This window comes from Salmo salar, chromosome 22 (genome assembly GCF_965601325.2).
Source record: "Salmo salar chromosome 22, fSalSal1, whole genome shotgun sequence".
In the NCBI taxonomy this organism is placed as follows: domain Eukaryota; kingdom Metazoa; phylum Chordata; class Actinopteri; order Salmoniformes; family Salmonidae; genus Salmo; species Salmo salar.
This window is the reverse complement of record NC_138312.1, coordinates 40,512,821-40,533,556: the sequence shown is the minus strand read 5'-3', so window position 1 is coordinate 40,533,556 and position 20,736 is coordinate 40,512,821. Positions and strand designations below refer to the sequence as shown.

The 20,736-nt window shown below is 41.4% G+C and overlaps 1 protein-coding gene across 1 annotated transcript; it reads left to right on the top strand.

Annotated features, from left to right (window-relative positions):
* Window positions 1-10,365: 10,365 nt before the first annotated feature.
* c209d (CD209 antigen-like protein D) lies at window positions 10,366-15,687 on the top strand. Its single transcript, NM_001141046.2, is given in 5 exon segments — window positions 10,366-10,652; window positions 13,044-13,139; window positions 14,497-14,690; window positions 14,806-14,915; window positions 15,033-15,687. Coding segments are annotated over 5 exon segments (666 nt in total). The 5' UTR covers window positions 10,366-10,549; the 3' UTR covers window positions 15,196-15,687.
* The last annotated feature ends 5,049 nt before the right edge of the window (window positions 15,688-20,736 follow it).

The window sequence follows — 20,736 nt, the reverse complement described above, 5'->3', positions numbered from 1 at the left end:
CTCTTTCAATAATGGCAGGAATGGAGGAGGTCTTTATACTAGTGAGATTGCTAAAGCGAACACCGCCATTTTAAATTTTGCCCAACCTAGATCGAGGCACAGACACGGTCTCAATGGGTAAGCTGAGCTGACTACGCTGACTGTGCTAGTGGCAGACTCCACTTAGCTGGCAGGCTGGCTAACAGCCTGCTGCCTGGCCTGCACCCTATTTCATTGTGGAGCTAGAGGAGTTAGAGCCCTGTCTATGTTCGTAGATAAGATGAGAGCACCCCTCCAGCTAGGATGGAGTCCGTCACTCCTCAACAGGCCAGGCTTGGTCCTGTTTGTGGGTGAGTCCCAGAAAGAGGGCCAATTATCTACAAATTCTATCTTTTGGGAGGGGCAGAAAACAGTTTTCAACCAGCGATTGAGTTGTGAGACTCTGCTGTAGAGCTCATCACTCCCCCTAACTGGGAGGGGGCCAGAGACAATTAATCGATGCCGACACATCTTTCTAGCTGATTTACACGCTGAAGCTATGTTGCGCCTGGTGACCTCTGACTGTTTCATCCTAACATCGTTGGTGCCGACGTGGATAACAATATCTCTATACTCTCTACACTCGCCAGTTTTAGCTTTAGCCAGCACCGTCTTTAGATTAGCCTTAACGTCGGTAGCCCTGCCCCCTGGTAAACAGTGTATGATCGCTGGATGATTAGTTTTAAGTCTAATACTGCGGGTAATGGAGTCGCCAATGACTAGGGTTTTCAATTTGTCAGAGCTAATGGTGGGAGCCGTCGGCGTCTCAGACCCCACAACGGGAGGAGTAGAGACCAGAGAAATCTCGGCCTCCGACTCCGACTCGCTTAATGGGGAGAACCGGTTGAAAGTATCTGTCGACTGAAAAAGCAACACCGGTTGAGCATTCCTACAGCGTTTCCCTCCAGAAGCTATGAGAAAGATGTCCGGCTGGGGGGACCGTGCGAGGGGGTTTATACTAACGTTACTATCTGTACTTACTGGTGGCACAGACGCTGTTTCATCCTTTCCTACATTGAAATTACCCTTGCCTAACGATCGCGTCTGAAGCTGGGCTTGCAGCACAGCTATCCTTGCCGTAAGGCGATCGTTCTCCTGTATATTATAAGTACAACGACTGCAATTAGAAGGCATCATGTTAATGTTACTTAGCTTCGGCTGTTTGAAGTCCTGACGAACCATGTCCAGATTAAACCTCCGGGGTGAAAAAGTTGAATGAAAAAAGTTGAGTGAGGGAAAAAGTAAAAATATACGGTAATGAAAAAGTAAAAAACCGTCAGGTAGCAAAGTAAGATCGGCAACAAAACGCACACCAGTCATGTGAAATAAATAATTAGGATCTAATTTACTGATTTCCTTATGAACTGTAACTCAGTAAAATCTTTGAAAATGTTGCATGTTGAGTTTATATATTTTTTTTCAGTGTATAACAAAAAATATACATGAGAAATAAGAAAGGAAGGTTTGCATTCATTTGTGGTTGTCCATCAATCATTTCCTATGATATGTTACGAATTTCAAAAATGATAATTTGTTACAAATTTGCAAAACGTACAATATGTAACAAATTTGAAAAACATATATGTTTAACATTTTAGCCAATGGAGGTGACTGCGTGGCTAACGCTAGCTAATGGTTAGAGGTTAGGGTTAAGTTTATGATTTAGGTTAAAGGATTAGGATTAGAGGAAGGGTTAGCTAACATGCTAAGTAGCTAAAAAGTAGTTGAAAAGTTGCTAATTAGCTAAAATGCTGAAGTTGTTCTTATGAGATTCGAACTCAAAACCTTTGGGTTGCTAGACATTCGCGTTATCCGCAAGAGTTAAGGTTAGGGAAAGGGTTCGCTAACATGCTAAGTAGTTGGAAAGTAGCTAAAAAGTTGTTGAAAAGTTGCAAATTAGCTAAAATGCTGAAGTTGTCCATATGAGGTCCAGAACTCAAAACCTTTGAGTTGCTAGATGTTTGCGTTTATACGCAAGGGTTAAGTTTAGGGTTAGGGAAAGGGTTAGCTAACATGCTAAGTAGTTGCAAAGTTGCTAATTACCTAAAATGCTAAAGTTGTCCGTGATGAGATTCAAACTCGCAATCTTTGGTTTGGGAGACATTCACATTACATATGCCTGACCAACTACCCACCCACCCTACTTTTGTTTTTGCCTTAAGTAAGCATCTGTCTTATCTAACCATACCAAACATAGCATATCATACTAATTTGAGTGTCCTGGATTTGCATTTACCAGGATGGCCATGGCTGTTATGGGTGATTAGCAAAAAGTTGGTTCGAGTTTCTGGTGGCGCAGAGCCCAAACACACAGAGGTCTAATACACTAGTCACCTGGCTGTCATTACTTGGCTGTCATCACCTGGGTCTGGCTCACGTCAGTGCTTCACCTCAGCGTGCTGCTTTGTTACAGTATGTCATTACTCCGTCGAGCTCTAGTCAACCTCTCTGCTTGCCTCTCAATTAGATGCAGGGCTCTGTTATACTGTGTTCTGTCACTCATCTCTCTCTCTGCTGCAGTGGATCTGAGAGCTGGGTGTGATGTGGTATGCCAACCAGCTTTAACTAGCTCTCTGTCAGTGGGAATTTTGGATTTTTTTCTCTTCTCTCTTTTCTTTTTCTCCTATTTCTTTTTTTTATTCCCTGTATTCTGTCAGATCCCTGAAAGTGTTTTTGTGTTCTGTAAGCCCGAAAGTTAAATATTTGTTATTGGGTGTCCTACTGGCACCATTGCCTGCAACTCACTGGGCACACCACGTCATTTCAATGTGGAAATGTGGGTAATATTTGGTTGAGACATTGATCAATGAGATTTCAACATTTATTCACCCACTCAAAATGACAGCCAGAAGTTTGTTTAATTCCAAATGTGTTATCACTATGCTTTCAATCATCTAAAGGCACAACCATCAATCCAATGGAAAAACAATGTCACATTTTTTGTTTAGTTATCACTGCACTTTCAACCATTTAAAAGCACAACAAAGTTCAAATGGGAATACAATGTCAGATAGGTTGTATTTACACAACAACTTAATGTGTCATCACTATGCTTCATCTAATTGCTCAACAAAATGATCTGGATTGTAGTTGAGATTACATTAACCCAATAAGTCACACTATCGCACCAGCCTGATTTGGGCCTAATAACCCCTTTAAACATTGTGTGTTTGAGCTACACACTTCTGGGTTGTACCATTTGATTAGTCTATCTGCTTCCTTTGTTACCAACCATTAGTCTGTGTGATTAATGGGGGCTGAGTTAGCACCGTGTTTGTGAAACAAGGGTGGATCCTGAAGGGGCCCAGGGCTGGTCTTTTTAAAAAAAACTTCAGTGGAGTCTGAATGGTTTGAGCTACAAACTATTAAAAGCTATCCATGAAAAGCTGAGACTCACAAAAACACGTGTAACAGTGTAACATGTTATGCTCTATGACAAGCTACACAAGTGTCGTTAGAATGTAAGGGCTTCTTCTACATAGGAAATCCCAGGACATATTGTCATTGATTGGTTGGATATTCATTTCCTACTGAGCAAAGAATTTTTGTACTCACAGCATTTACAGAAACTTAAAGCATTTTTGCTTAATTTATTTTTATTTTCTTGACATTTGTCAAGAACTCATGAATGCAACTGTTTATGTCAATTGTAAAACACTTCATTGTGAGGCTAAATATAAGGGCTGGACATGCAGATAAATGAAAGTCAGGTAAATGAAAAGCCGATGTTTGCTGAGGTCTCGGGACTGATAAGGTTAAAAGTACATAGTGCAAGTGATCAATGCTGTAGTGAAAATCTCCACAGACCTGCGACTTTTGCATGCATGCTTTCTACAGTATGATTACATCATAGTACTTTTGTAGTTACAGTAGGCTAACCTCAATGTGGCCATGGATGTGTTACTCATTTCAAGGTTGAATAACATAATAATTACATTACTTTGTAAGAGCCTTAACTTTAGGCTATTTATTGTATTACAAAAATATGATTGAATTGTGTTTGCTTGACAACACAACCAAATATAAACATCTAAAGGATATCTAATGCTTGGATAGTTTCATCTGAGCCACTGGCTTAATCCTTTAACTTTTATATTTGGTTTAGTTGGAGACGTGAATCCAACATTTTATTTGTAACTTGTCAACAAGTTAATAGGCTATTTGCTGTATTGAAAGAGTGAAAGTGAATTGTCAACAAATTCCAGTTTGTCTACAAATTAATAATTTATATGTTGGATTAATGTCTCCATCTCAACCAAGAATCAAAGTTAAAGAACAGGACTACATCAAATCAAACTTTAATTAAAAAGCATTTAAAGTTTTATTTGATTTAGTCCTATTCGCTAGCTGTCTGAATCACCGTGTCTCCAGCTTGCCTAGCTACTCACTGGTCCCTATGATCACTTGGCTACACATGCCTCTCCCTAATATCAATATGCCTTGTCCATTGCTGTTTTGGTTAGCGATTGTCTTATTTCACTGTAGAGCCTCCAGCCCTGCTCAATATGCCTTAGCTAGCCCTTTTGTTCCACCTCGCACACATGCAGTGACCTCACCTGGTTTAAATGGTTTCTGTAGAGAGAAAACCTCTCTCATTGTCACTCAAAGCCTAGGTTTACCTCCACTGTAGTCTCATCCTACCATACCCTTGTCTGTACATTATGCCTTGAATCTATTCTTCCGCGCCCAGAAACGTGCTCCTTTTACTCTCTGTTCCGAACGCGCTAGACGACCAGTTCTAATAGCCTATAGCTGTACCCTTATCCTACTCCTCCTCTGTTCCTCTCCTGATGTAGAGGGTAATCCAGGCCCTGCAGCGCCTACCTCCACTCCCATTCCCCAGGCTCTCTTATTTGTGGACGTCTGTAACCGTAAAAGCCTTGGTTTCATGCGTGTTAACATTAGAAGCCTCCTCCCTAAGTTTGTTTTATTCACTGCTTTAGCACACTCTGCCAACCCGGATGTCCTAGCCGTGTCTGAATCCTGGCTTAGGAAGGCCACCAAAAATCCTGACATTTCCATCCCTAACTATAACATTTTCCGACAATATAGAATTGCCAAAAGGGGCAGAGTTGCAATCTACTGCAGAGATAACCTGCAGTTCTGTCATACTATCCAGGTCTGTGCCCAAACAATTAGAGCTTATACTTCTAAAAATCCACCTTTCCAGAAACAAGTCTCTCACCGTTGCCACTTGTTATAGACTACCTTCAGCCCCCAGCTGTGCCCTGGACATCGTATATGAATTGATTGCCCCCCATCTATCTTCAGAGCTCGTACTGTTAGGTGACCTAAACTGGGACATGCTTAACACCCCGTCCATTTTACAATCTAAGCTAGATGCCCTCAATCTCACACAAATTATCAATGAACCTACCAGGTACAACCCCAAATCCGTAAACATAGGCACCTTCATAGATATCATCCTGACCAACCTGCACTCTAAATACACCTCTGCTGTCTTCGACCAGGATCTCAGCGATCATTGCCTGCATCTGTAATGGGTCTGCGGTCAAATGACCACCCCTCATCATTTTTAAACGCTCCCTAAAACACTTCAGTGAGCAAGCCTTTCTAATCGACCTGGCCCGGGTATCCTGGAAGGATATTGACCTCATTCCGTCAGTAGAGGATGACTGGTTATTCTTTAAAAGTGCTTTCCTCACTATCTTAAATATGCATGCCCCATTCAAAAACTTTGGAACCAGGAACAGGTATAGCCCTTGATTCACTCTAGATCTGACTGCCCTTGACCAGCACAAAAACATCCTGTGGCGTATTGCATTAGCATCAAATAGCCCCCGTGATATGCAACTTTTCAGGGAAGTTAGGAACCAATATACACAGGCACTTGGTTCTGTAGCACAAACTCCAAAAATTTCTGGGACACTGTAAAGTCCATGGAGAATAAGAGCACCTCCTCCCAGCTGCCCACTGCACTGAGGCTAGGAAACGCTGTCACCACTGATAATTGAGAATTCAATAAGCATTTTTTTTACGGCTGGCCATGCTTTCCACCTGGCTACCCCTACCCCGGTCAACCCCCACAGCAACTTGCATAAGCCTCCCCATTTCTCCTTCACCCAAATCCAGATAGCTGATGTTCTGAAAATGTTGCCAAATCTGGACCGCTACAAATCAGTTGGGCTAGACAATCTGGATCCTCTCTTTCTAAAATTATCCGCCGCAATTATTGCAACCCCTATTGCTAGCCTGTTCAACCTCTCTTTCGTATCATCTGAGATCTCCAAAGATCGGAAAGTTGCCGCGGTCATCCCCCTCTTCAAAGGGGGAGAAACTCTAGACCCAAACTTTTACAGACCAATATCTATCCTACCTTGCCTTTCTAAGGTCTTCGAAAGCCAAGTTAACCTGTTTAGGATAAGGGGCAGTATTTTCACGGCCGGATAAAAAACGTACCCGATTTAATCTGGTTATTACTCCTGCCCAGAAACTAGAATATGCATATAATTGTTTGATTTGGATAGAAAACACCCTAAAGTTTCTAAAACTGTTTGAATGGTGTCTGTGAGTATAACAGAACTCATATGGCAGGCCAAAACCTGAAGATTCTATACAGGAAGTGCCCTCTCTGACCATACATCTAGATGTTCTGCTAGCGGAACACCGCTCCAATATCCAATGATAGGGCGTGGCGCGAATTACAAACTCCTCAAAAAGGCCTCATAAAGAGGCCTTCTATAGCCTCTTTATGGAAAACAGAGGATCTCTGCTGTAACATGACAATTTCTAAGGCTCCCATAGGCTCTCAGAAGGCGCCAGAACTGGGAATGATGACTCTGCAGTCCCTGGGCGAAAAACAGTAGCGCATTTGGATAGTGGTCGATCTGAGAACAATGAAACGGCGCGCGCATGCACGTGAAGAGTCCATTTTACATTTTCAGTCTTTGAACGAAAACAACGTCTCCTGGTCGGAATATTATCGCTATTTTACGAGAAAAATCGCATAAAAATAGATTTTAAACAGCGTTTGACATGCTTCGAAGTACGGTAATGGAATATTTTGAATTTTTTTGTCACGATATGCGCCGGCGCGTCACCCTTTGGATAGTGTCGTGAATGCAAGAACAAAACGCCGCTATTTGGATATAACTATGGATTATTTGGAACCAAAACAACTTTGGGTGTAAAGTAGAAGTCCTGGGAGTGCATTCTGATGAAGAACAGCAAAGGTAATCCAATTTTTCTTATAGTAAATCTGAGTTTGGTGAGTGCCAAACTTGGTGGGTGTCAAAATAGCTATCCATGAATATTGCAAAATGTGCTTTCACCGAAAAGCTATTTTAAAATCTGACATAGCGATTGCATAAAGGAGTTCTGTATCTATGATTCTTAAAATAATGTATGTTTTTTGTGAACGTTTATCGTGAGTAATTTAGTATATTCACCGGAAGTTTCGGTGGGTATGCTAGTTCTGAACGTCACATGCTAATGTAAAAAGCTGGTTTTTGATATAAATATGAACTTGATTGAACAAAACATGCATGTATTGTATAACATAATGTCCTAGGAGTGTCATCTGATGAAGATCATCAAAGGTTAGTGCTGCATTTAGCCGTGGTTTTGGTTTTTGTGACATTATATGCTAGCTTGAAAAATGGGTGTGTGATTATTTCTGGCTGGGTACTCTCCTGACATAATCTAATGTTTTGCTTTCGCTGTAAAGCCTTTTTGAAATCGGACAATGTGGTTAGATAAAGGAGAGTCTTGTCTTTAAAATGGTGTAAAATAGTAATATGTTTGAAAAATTGAAGTTTTGGGATTTTTGAGGAGTTTGTAATTTGCGCCACGCTCTATCATTGGATATTGGAGCGGTGTTCGCTAGCGGAACATCTAGATGTAAGAGGTTAAACAGATCACCGACCATTTTGAATCCCACCGTACCTTCTCCGCTATGCAATCTGGTTTCCGAGATGGACATCGGTGCACCTCAGCCATGCTCATGGTCCTAAACGATAACATAACCGCCATCGATAAGAGACAATACTGTGCAGCTGTATTCATCGACCTGGCCAAGGCTTTCGACTCTGTCAATCACCACATTATCGGCAGACTCAATAGCCTTGGTTTCTCAAATGACTGCCTCGCCTGGTTCACCAACTACTTCTCAGACAGAGTGCAGTGTGTCAAATCGAAGGGCCTGTTGTCCGGACCTCTGGCAGTCTCTATGGGGGTGCCACAGGGTTAAATTCTTGGGCCAACTATTTTCTTTGTATACATCACTGATGTCGCTCTTGCTGCTGGTGATTCTCTGATCCACCTCTACGCAGACGATAGGGGGTCCAGATTTGTATACTTCTGGCCCTTCTTTGGACACTGTGATAACTAACCTCCAGATGAGCTTCAATGCCATACAACTCTCCTTCGTGGCCTCCAACTGCTCTTAAATGCAAGTAAAACTAAATGCATGCTCTTCAACCGATTGCTGCCTGCACCTGCCCGCCCGTCCAGCATCACTACTCTGGACTATTCTGACTTAGAATATGTGGACAACTACAAATACCTAGGTGTCTGGTAAGACTGTAAACTCTCCTTCCAGACTCACATTAAGCATCTCCAATCCAAAATTAAATCTAGAATCGGCTTCCTATTTCGCAACAAAGCATCCTTCACTCATGCTGCCAAACATGCCCTCGTAAAACTGACCATCCAACCAATCCTTGACTTTGGCAATGTCATTTACAAAATAGCCTCCAACACTCTACTCAGCAAATTGAATGCAGTCTATCACAGTGCCATCAGTTTTGTCACCAAGGCCCCATATACCACCCACCACTGCAACCTGTATGCTCTCATTGGCTGGCCCTCGCTTCATATTCGTCGCCAAACCCACTGGCTCCAGGTCATCTATAAGTCTTTGCAATGTAAAGCCCCGCCTTATCTCAGCTCACTGGTCACCATAGCAGCACTCACCCATAGCACGCGCTCCAGCAGGTATATTTCACTGGTCACCCCCAAAGCCAATTCCTCCTTTGGCCGCCTTTCCTTCCAGTTCTCTGCTGCCAATGACTGGAACGAATTGCAAAAATCACTGAAGCTGGAGACTCATGTCTCCCTCACTAACTTTTAGCATCAGCTGTCAGAGCAGCTCACAGATCATTGCACCTGTACATAGCCCATCTGTAAATAGCCAATCCAACTACCTCATCCCCATATTGTTTTTGTTTTTTTGCTCCTTTGCACCCCAGTATCTCTACTTCCACATTCATCTTCTGCACATCTATCACTCCAGTGTTTAATTGCTAATTTGTAATTACTTTGCCACTACGGCCTATTTATTGCCTTACCTCCCTAATCTTACCTCTTTTGCACGCACTGTATATAGATTTTTTTCTACTGTGTTATTGACTGTACGTTTGTTTATTCCATGTGTAACTCTCTGTGGTGTTTGTGTCGCACTGCTTTGCTTTATCTTGGCCAGGTCACAGTTGTAAATGAGAACTTGTTCTCAACTGGCCTACCTGGTTAATTAAAGGTGAAAGAAAATAAAAACATGGAGTTAGCAGAACTAATTGCTTTTTACGTTGAACGTCTAGTTTAAAGTGTCATTCTACCAAATCACATCAGTCTTCAGACCATCAATATACAGTAGGGCTTCCATAAACAGCAGGGTAGAGAAAGTACCCATGAGAAGCCTATTTCTCACATATCCAGTTGTCTAAAGAGGAACACCGATAGTCATGCCATTCTCCTGATGAGTCATAAGAGATAAACACACAGCTCGAGTTTACACCACCATCAGGCAGTCCATCCCGCCAATACCTGCAGTAGAAACAATAGAGGTAGACTGGCCACTATCTCAGAATCTAGAGTATGAACAACACAGAGAATCAGTCCTACTCCTTAAGCTGTGGTCAGTGGTGTGCTGTTCACCAATTTCCAGATCCCCTCAATAACAGTCAGTCATGCCAATCCAAACATGATTAACTGATTGAAACCCATTGATAAATGTCTATTGTTGTGACAGAAAACAACATTGTTAATACAAAGTCTCAACTGCTGTTATCTCTCTCTCTCTAACCAACATCGAGAGAGAAAGAGAGCGAGAAAGAGATATCGTTGTATACATAATGAACTATACATCTTAACATCGAGGAAAAAAAGAAAAAAAAAGAGTAAGAAATAAACCACGGAACAGAATGAACAAGCGGGTTGAAGAGGTTACACAAAAGTGTCTGCTTTACAAGCTTCAATCCCAAATGGCACCCTATTTCCCTGTGTAGTGCCCTGTATAGAGACTAGAGTGCCATTTGGGATACATCTCAATAGTCTCCTTCTTATTGGTGGTTAGAGCCTTGAAACATCCTGCCACCTGCTGTGGGCCACAGACAGAGAACAGAGAAGGATCAGGCTTAGACACATCAGACCAACTACTCAACTACTACTCAGTCAGAAAGGTAATCATAAGTAAGTTAATGCTGTAAGCAAAAGTAAGTTAGAATCATAGACTGAATTAGCTGATTCATTGATTAATTGGGATAATCAATGAAATACGGTGCAGTTAGTTGAGATGGCCGACTATGTCAATAAACAGGTTATTGAATTAAACAAGGTTATTGGAGAAAACGAGAACAGAGCAACGAGGAGAGTAAAGACTGAGACCCATCTCTCAGGTAAGAACAAATAATTTCTCTCTCTCACACACACTGACACACACACATACCACATAAGCAACACTTTTTTATGGTTCAGTTGGTACGAGCATGGGGTTCAAAACCTGCTGGGGTCACATACACTAAAATGTATGCATTCAATGTATTTATTTGGAACTCTTTGGAACTATTTAAATACGATCAATTTAAATAACCTTTTAAAACAACAATGAAGTGGACACACTACCACTGTTTTTGGTAAACAGCTGAGGGATGGGGCTGGAGAAATGTAACCACTCTCAAATTCATAGACAGAGCTATGTGTGCAAGGACTGAACATCCATAAGATCAAAATGATAGTTTTAACCATTTGAGGCTATAAAGTGTTAGTTTACAATCCATTGTTAACAGTTCCATCGTAAAAGAAGCTTATAGTTTGGGTTCTGATGGGTTAGACAGTTCTAAGCTCATGAGGCATAAATAATTTACATTATTCAAAATTATATATATATAATATGTGTCGCATACAAATACACATTAGCATATGCTATTGAGGGTGTAGTGAAATGCTTGTGGTCCTAGCTCCAACAGTGCAGTAATACTGTATCTAACAATACACAACAATATGTACAATTCTAAAAGTAAAATAATGGAATTAAAAAATATAGAAATATTAGAACGAGTAATGTCGGAGTCCGGAGTATAAATATATGATGTGATGTATAGACATTATGGACAGTATGTGGATAGAAAATATAGTATATCTGAAAAATACGTAGCATAGAATAGTATATGTACAGCAATAGTTGAATAGGATGGCCTTGACTAGAATACAGTATATACATATGAAATGGGTAAAACAGTACGAAAACATTATTAAAGTATCCAGTGTTCCATTATTAAAGTGACAAGTGTTCCATGTCTATGTACATAGGGCAGCAGGCTCTAAGGTGCATGGTTGAGTATCCGGGTGGTGAAAGTGACTAAGTTCAGGGCAGGGTACTGGGTGGAGGCCGGCTAGTGATGGCTATTTAACAGTTTCAGTCTCTCGCTCCCAGCACCTGTACTGACTTTGCCTTCTGGATGATAGCAGGGTTAACAGGCCGTGGTTCAGGTGAATGAGGTCTTTGATGAAGTTCTTGGACTTCCTGTGACACCACGTGCTGCAGATGTCCTGGAGGACAGGCAGTGTGCCCCAGGTGATGCGTTGGGCAGACCTCACCACCCTCTGGAAAGACATGATGCGGTTGCAGACGGTGCAGTGATACAGCCCGGCAGGATGCTCTCAATGGTGCATCTGTAAAAGTTTGTGAAGGTCTTAGTGGCCGAGCTGAATTTCCATTGAGCCTTCTTCACCACACTGTCTGTGTGGATGGACCATTTCAGATTGCTCTATTATGGACAGTGCAATTGCTGTATCAGGCGGTGATATAGTTTCTCTCAATGGTGCATCTGTAGAAGTTTGTGAAATTCTTAGGGGCCAAGACACATTTCTTTACCACCGGTCACTGTTGTGACTTCTTCACCACACTACCTGTATGGATGGACCATTTCAGGTTGTCAGTGATGTGCACGCTGAGAAAGTCATGGGTGAACAGGGAGTACAAGAGGGGGCTGAGCAAGCACCCTTGTGGGGCCCATGTGTTGGGGATCAGCGTAGTAGAGGTGTTATTGCTTAGCTTCACTAACTGGGGGTGGCCGATCAGGAAGTCCAGGACCCAGTTGCACAGAGCAAGGTTCAGACCCAAGGCGCCAAGCTTAATGATGAGCTTGGAGGGTACTATAGTGTTTAAGGCTGAGCTGTAGACAATGAACAGCATTATTACATAGATATTCCTCTTGTCCAGAACGGATAGGGCAGTGTGCAGTGCGATGGCGATTGCATTATCCATGGATCTATTGGGGCGGTATGCAAATTCCAGTGGGTCTAGGATGTCAGGTAAGGTGGAGGTGATTTGATCCTTAATTAGCCTCTCAAAGCCCTTCATGATGACAGAAGTGAGTGCTACGGGGCGATAGTTAACACGCTTAAATGTCTTACTCGCATCGACTATGGAGAACGAGAACTCACAGTCCTCAGGGAATCAATAGGTAAATATCATTAATTTAAAAGTGAAAAAAAATGGATGTAGCAATCGCAGATTGACCCTGTAAATCACGCTACAGCTATATTGTGTAATTTCTTCATACATTAGCTTCCTGTTTATCCCATTTGAGATGACTGCACTCTTGAGCAAACTGTTGCTGCCAACCCTCAATCGGGGGAAAACCAATGACGCAATGGAAATGTTTGGTTGTCAGAATTTGTATTATAATCGTTAGTGATGTGGGATGATGTGTGTTCTGTTTTAATTATATTGATTAGTGATGTAGAATGATGGTGTGCATGTGTGTCCGTGTGTTCCTCTGCAGATGGAAGAACAAGACTCTACAAGCTGGCTGCTGTGTGTTTTGGGATGATGTGTATTCTACAAGTCATTCTCAACATCTCCCTAAAGCTAGCTTTCTGTGAGTGAGTCAGTATCCTAAATTACACAATATCAGCGCTCTTCCATTTATAGTACATTACTTTTGACCAGGGCCCACAGGACTCGGGTCAAAAGTAGTGCAATACATAGAGTATAGGATGCCATTTGGGACCCTTTTCCATGTATAGTGCATTCATTTTAACCAGTACCCATAGTGCAGGTATACAGTGGCTTGCGAAAGTATTCACCCCCCTTGGCATTTTTCCTATTTTGTTGCCTTACACCTTACAACCTGGAATTAAAATAGATGTTTGGGGGGTTTGTATCATTTGATTTACACATCATGTAAACCGCTTTGAAGATGCAAAATATTATTTATTGTGAAACAAACAAGAAATAAGACAAAACAAACAGAACTTGAGCGTGCATAACTATTCACCCCCCAAACAAGTAATCTTTTTAAATTTCACTTCACCAATTTGGACTATTTTGTATATGTCCATTACATGAAATCCAAATAAAAATCTATTTGAAGTACAGGTTGTAGTGCAACAAAATAGGAAAAATGCCAAGGGGGTAAATACTTTTGCAAGGCATTGTATATGTATTTTACTATATTACTATAGTTCTATACTCACAAAGCAAGGATCACAATTCAGACAAGACTTGATGTTACATAGCTTGTGGGACCAGTAGTTTGTCAATAATGTTGACACACAAAAAAAGAATGTCGACATCATCCATAGATAATTGAGTGACTACTGTAACTCGTGCCCTTGGCCTTGTGTACGTCACTGAACATGGTGTACAATGCATTACTGTACTGTAAAATACATAGGGTGCCATTTGGGATGCATCCCAGGAGCTTCTCTTTTTCTTTATTTCTTTCTCCGATGAAGAGTTGGAGGACCAGCATGGCTGGAGGGAGTTTCCACCATATTCCTCACACCATTTCAATCCATGAGGGGGAGTGTACACGTTGGGATAAGGGTGGTGAATCGGAATTTAGCCCGTCAGTTAACTACACCCCGTCAGTTAACTACTCCCCTCAGTTAATTACAATGTTAGAATGTGTTGTTCAATACATGTAACATATATTTCTCCAACAAAGTTAAACAGGGGTAAACCTGTCCTGAAGGAAATCTGTCCTAGAAATCTTGCCCTTTTTCCAAATGTGTGCAATTGTACAGTTCCCTTCATGGATTTTAAAGGAAATGACTGGTACATGGGAATTCCCTCGTGTCCATCCCTACACCAAGCCAATGCTTTTAGATTTGTGGGATGTAGTGGACAAGTGCACACTTCAGGAGAATGGAGAGATTATTGGGACGCAGCCCAGATCTGAATAGTTTAAAACCAATATGGTGGACGCTGTGTGTGTGCTGTCTGTACTGTAGGTACCGGAAGAGTGGTGGAAGAGAGGGACATGGCGGTCCCAACGAGGACTGTGTTGGGGTGTGCTGAAGGATGGAGTCTGTCGGGATCCAGCTGTTACTTCCTGTCTACTGAGAGGAAAATCTGGGAGGAGAGCAGACAGGACTGTCTGGAGAGAGGAGCAGACCTGGTGGTCGTAAACAGCAGAAATGAACAGGTGAGAGAGAGAAAGAGAGAGAGAGAGAGAGAGAGAGAGAGATTCACACGCTTATGAATCAGGTAAATAATTAATACTCACATGTAATTGACATCTATATTTTTCTCAACAACAGAAATTCCTCACTGAATTAAACAGGAATATTAATGGTGTCTGGATCGGTCTGACTGATAGAGAGACAGAGGGGACCTGGAAATGGGTGGATGGTACACCACTGACCACAAGGTGAGAGATAATAATCTGGTTATATGACTAACCATTTTAAGTAGAACAACATCTGGGTATGACTTAGAATGTTTACCACAGTGTCTGACTGTCTGGTTCTCTGTGTTTTCCTTGCAGGTACTGGGGGCAAAACCAGCCTGATAATGGTGCTGTTTTTGTAGTATACATAGGAGAGGAGGACTGTGTTGAGATTAATTATGGGAATCTTGACCCTGTAAATAAATGGAATGACATAGCATGTAACTTACAATTTAACTGGATTTGTGAAAGGGTGATATAACAATAGCTTATTATGTACAGTAGCATTGCATGTAGGTCTTTCTCTCTATATATATGGTTAGGCATAAGATTAGCAGTGTGGTTAGGTTTACAATCAGATTTGAAGAAGATACATTTTAGAAATAGGCAGCGTTTCTGACTTTGCAATTAGGCCAGATAGTGACAACTGAGAAATATTGGTATTACAGACGTGACTATGGGCTCTTTCTCAACTCACCTTTCCTCGATTCCTCCTCACATCCTCTCTCCTCATCTCCTCAAAACACATTGGAGAATACAATCCAAGGGGAGGGACCTTGGGCCTCCTCTTATAGAGTTGAGGGTGAGGAGAGGAGATTAAATTAAATGTAAAAAACGTGGAGTAGACGTTGAATTTATGTCTGTGCCCAGTGGGACTGTACTCTGTAAAATGCTTGTATTAATTGATTTTATTAGGAACGTGTCATTCCATAGGCTTAGGCACTGAAAGTAAAGTAATAAAGGAGCAATGTCCTAGCAGGTGTACCAGCTTCATGCTTGAATGTGATTGGTTCGTTAAAATGGTGTGACCTGAACACAGAGGGTAGAACAGTAATACAAAAAGTACTACAAGAGTAAAATGTAAAAAGAGGACACAGATACATACCGCACGCCGAACGCAGGTACGTACACAAGCATGCAGGCAAGCACACACTTACACATACACACAAGTGTGAAGTTCAGCATACAGTAGATATTACCATTAGGAGTCAGTTAGAAAGGTAATCATACAGTAGATAGGAGTCAGTTAGAAAGGTAATCGTACAGTTAGTTAAGATGGATGACTACATCAATGACCAGGCTGTTGAAGAAAATGAGGCTATTGAAGAAAACGAGAACAGAGCAATGAGGAGAGTGAAGACTGAGATCCCTTGCTTAGAGTTTTCTTAGTTCTTACCTATCACACACACACACCTTGACAAATACTTACATAAACACCTGACATAAAAGCACAAAATAAATGCTCATACCAAGTACCAGTAAAAAAGATATATATATATTTTACCTTTAGATATGCAAATAGATGTATGTTTTAAGTGTATTAGGAGGTATTAAAGGGGCAATCTGCAGTTCAAATATAAACAAAGCAGGTCAGCACACCTGTCATAATTGTTGCCGTGTTGAAGGGAGGACCAATACGCAGCAGGAATGTGGATGCTCATCTTTTAATTAGATATAATGAAGCATACACAAAAACCAAGAACGACAACAGACAGTTTCACAGGCTAAAGTAATAATACTTAGCAGTGCATATTGTAACTACCCACAAATGACAAACCAAACACACACCTACTTATAGGACTCCAAATCAGAGGCAACTAGAAACACCTGCCTCCAATTGAGAGTCCAGCACCCAAACCTACACATAGAAAAACTAACCTAGAACATACTAATTCAGAAACATACACCCAAAACCCAGGAACACATAAATAACACACCCCTCTAAACCACACACAAAAAAAACCCACCATACAAAACAAACATACCTCTGCCACGCCCTGACCAAATATAATACAAATAATACCTAAATACGGGTCAGGACGTGACACCACCAACCATGTCGAGGCTATACTGTGTTTGTTTACAATTACAACTGAGTTTAAAAAAAACTTCTGTTTTTTTTTTACGACTGTTGAACTAAGTTCATGAGGCATTTATACATTATACAGTGGCTTGAAAAATAATTAACCCCCTTGGCATTTTTCCTATTTTGTTGCCTTACAACCTGGAATTAAAATGGATGCTTTGGAGGGTTTGTATCATTTGATTTACACAACATGCCTACCACTTTGAAGATGCAAAATATTTTTTATTGTGAAACTAACAAGAAATAAGACAAAAAAAATGAAAACTTGAGCGTGCATAACTATTCACCCCCCCCCCCCCCCAAGTCAATACTTTGCAGAGCCACCTTTTGCAGCAGTTACAGCTGCAAGTCTCTTGGAGTATAACACTATAAGCTTGGCACATCTAGCCACTTGGATTTTTGCCCATTCTTCAAGGCAAAACTGCTCCAGCTCCTTCAAGTTGGATGGGTTCCGCTGGTGTACAGCAATATTTAAGTCATTCCACAGATTCTCAATTGGATTGAGGTCTGGGCTTTGACTAGGCCATTCCAAGACATTTAAATGTTTCCCCTTAACCTGTTAGGGCTAGGGGGCAGTATTGACACGGCTGGATAAAAAACATACCCGATTTAATCTGGTTACCACTCCTACCCAGTAACTAGAATATGCATATACTTATTACATATGGATAGAAAACACCCTAAAGTTTCTAAAACTGTTTGAATGGTGTCTGTGAGTATAACAGAACTCAAATGGCAGGTCAAAACCTGAGAGATTCCTTTACAGGAAGTGGCCTGTCTGACCATTTCTTGAACTTCTTTTCCATCTCTATCTTTTACTAAGGATCTCTGCTCCAACGTGACACTTCCCACGTCTTCCATAGGCGCTCAGAGCCCGGGAAAAAACAGAATGTCGTCATTCCAGCCCCAGGCTGAAACACATTATCGCCTTTCTCAAGTGGCCGATCAAGGGACTCTGGGCTTATGCGCGTGACCCGACCGCCCCCGCCTTTGTGATTTTTTCCTCTGTTTGCCGAAAAGGAGATTCCCTGTCGGAATATTATCGCTTTTCTACGAGAAAAATGGCGTAAAAATTGATTTTAAACAGCGGTTGACACGCTTCGAAGTACGGTAATGGAATATTTAGAATTTTATTGTCACGAATTGCGCCATGCGCGCGACACTTCTTTACCATTTCGGATAGTGTCTGGAACGCACGAACAAAACGCCGCTATTCGGATATGACGATGGATTATTTTGGACCAAACCAACATTTGTTATTGAAGTAGCAGACCTGGGAGTGCATTCTGACGAAGACAACAAAAGGTAATCAAACTTTTATAATAGTAAATATGATTATGGTGAGTGCTAAACTTGCCAGGTGTCTAAATAGCGAGCCCGTGATGCCTGGGCTATGTACTTAGAATATTGCAAAATGTGCTTTCACCAAAAAGCTATTTTAAAATTGGACATATCGAGTGCATAGAGGAGGTCTGTATCTATAATTCTTAAAATAATTGTTATGCTTTTTGTGAACGTTTGCGGGGGGTATGCTAGTTCTGAACGTCACATGCTAATGTAAAAAGCTGGTTTTTGATATAAATATGAACTTGATTGAACAAAGCATGCATGTATTGTATAACATAATGTCCTAGGTGTGTCATCTGATGAAGATCATCAAAGGTGAGTGCTGCATTTAGCTGTCTTCTGGGTTTTGGTGACATTATATGCTGGCTTGAAAAATGGGTGTCTGATTATTTCTGGCTTGGTACTCTGCTGACATAATCTAATGTTTTGCTTTCGTTGTAAAGCCTTTTTGAAATCGGACAGTGTGGTTAGATTAACGAGAGTCTTGTCTTTAAATAGCTGTAAAATAGTCATATGTTTGAGAAATTGAAGTAATAGGATTTTTAAGGTTTTGAAAATCGCGCCACAGGCTGCAAGTGGCTGTTACGTAGGTGGGACGCAAGCGTCCCACCTAGCCCATTTAAACCACTCAAGTGTTGCTTTAGCAGTATGCTTAGGGTCATTGTCCTCCTGGAAGGTGAACCTCCATCCCAGTCTCAAATCTCTGGAAGACTGAAACAGGTTTCCCTCAAGAATTTCCCCGTATTTGGCGCCATCCATCATTCCTTAAATTCTGACCAGTTTCCCAGTCCCTGCCGATGAAAAACATCCCTACAGCATGATACTGCCACCACCATGCTTCACTGTGGGGATGTTGTTCTCGGGTGATGAGAGGTGTTGAGTTTGCACCAGACATAGCGTTTTCCTTGATGGCCAAAAAGCTAAATGTTTGTCTAATCTGACCAGACTACCTTAATCTATATGTTTGGGGAGCCTCCCACATACCTTTTGGCAAACACCAAACGTGTTTGCTTATTTTTTTCTGGCCACTCTTCCGTAAAGCCCAGCTCTGTGGAGTGTATGGCTTAAAGTGGTCCTATGGACAGATACTCCATAGGACCACTTGCAGCTCCTTCAGGGTTATCTTTGGTCTTTTTGTTGCCTCTGATTAATGCCCTGTACTTCTGTACTTCTCCACAACTTTGTCCCTGACCTTGGTCTTCATAGGGCCGCTTGCTTGGTGGTGCCCCTTGCTTAGCTGTGTTGCAGACTCTGGGGCCTTTCAGAACAGGCGAATGTATACTGAGATCCTGTGACAGATCATGTGACACTTAGATTGCACACAGGTGGACTTTATTTAACTAATTATGTGACTTCTGAAGGTAATTGGTTGCACCAGATCTTATTTAGGGGCTTCATAGCAAAGGGGTTGAATACATATGCACCCACCACTTTTCAGTTTTTATTTTTTTATTTCACTACACCAGTTTGGACTATTTTGTGTATGTCCATTACATGAAATCCAAATTTTAAAAAAAACATTTAAATTACAGGTTGTAATACAACAAAATAGGAAAAAGTCCAAGGGGGGTGAATACTTTTGCAAGGCACTGTAGTCTTCAATAATCTATTGGTATATATTATACATTTAAATATACAAAAATGGATGTAGAAACAACAGATTGACCCTTTAATGTAATTATTTGCTTCTAACATGTAACTTCCTCTAAAACAGTTGTGAGAAACGGTCCTCTTATAACTGGCTATACTGTATCACACCCACACCCACCATAACGTGTGTGGTGTGTGGTTGAATGCGTGAACGTATGAGTGCGTGTGTATGCCTGTGTAGGTATACTGAGTATACAAAACATTAAGGACACCTGCTCTTTCCATGACATAGACTGACCAGGTGAATCCGGGGGAAAGCTATGATCCCTTATTGATGTCACTTGTTTAATCCACTTTAATCTGTGTAGATGAAGGGGAGGAGACAGGTTAAAAAATTATTTTTCAGCCTTGAGACAATTGAGACATGGATTGTGTATGTGTGCCATTCAGAGGGTGAATGGGCCAGACAAAAGATTGAAGTGCCTTTGAACGGGGTATGGTAGTAGGTGCCAGGCGCACCAGTTTGTGTCATGAACTGCAACACTGCTGGGTTTTTCACACTGAACAGTTTGCCATCTGTATCAAGAATGGTCCACCACCCAAAGTATATCCAGCCAACTTAACACAACTGTGGGAAGCATTGGAGTCAACTTGGGCCAGCATCCCTGTGGAACTCTTTCGCCACCTTGTAGAGTCCATGCCTCGACGAATCGAGGCTGTTCTGAGGGGGGTGCAACTCAATATTAGGTAGGTGTTCCTTATGTTTTGTACACTCAGTGTACATGTCTGTGTGTATGTGTGTGTGTGGGAATCTACATGTGTGTGTGTGTGTGTGTGTGTGTGTGTGTGTGTGTGTGTGTGTGTGTGTGTGTGTGTGTGTGTGTGCTCACACCAACTTTGCTATTTTGTTGGTTTCTTCGCATTTTTTGTAAGTCATTTCGTACATAATTTTGCTGCTACCATCTCTTATGACCGAAAATAGCTTCTGAACATCAGAAC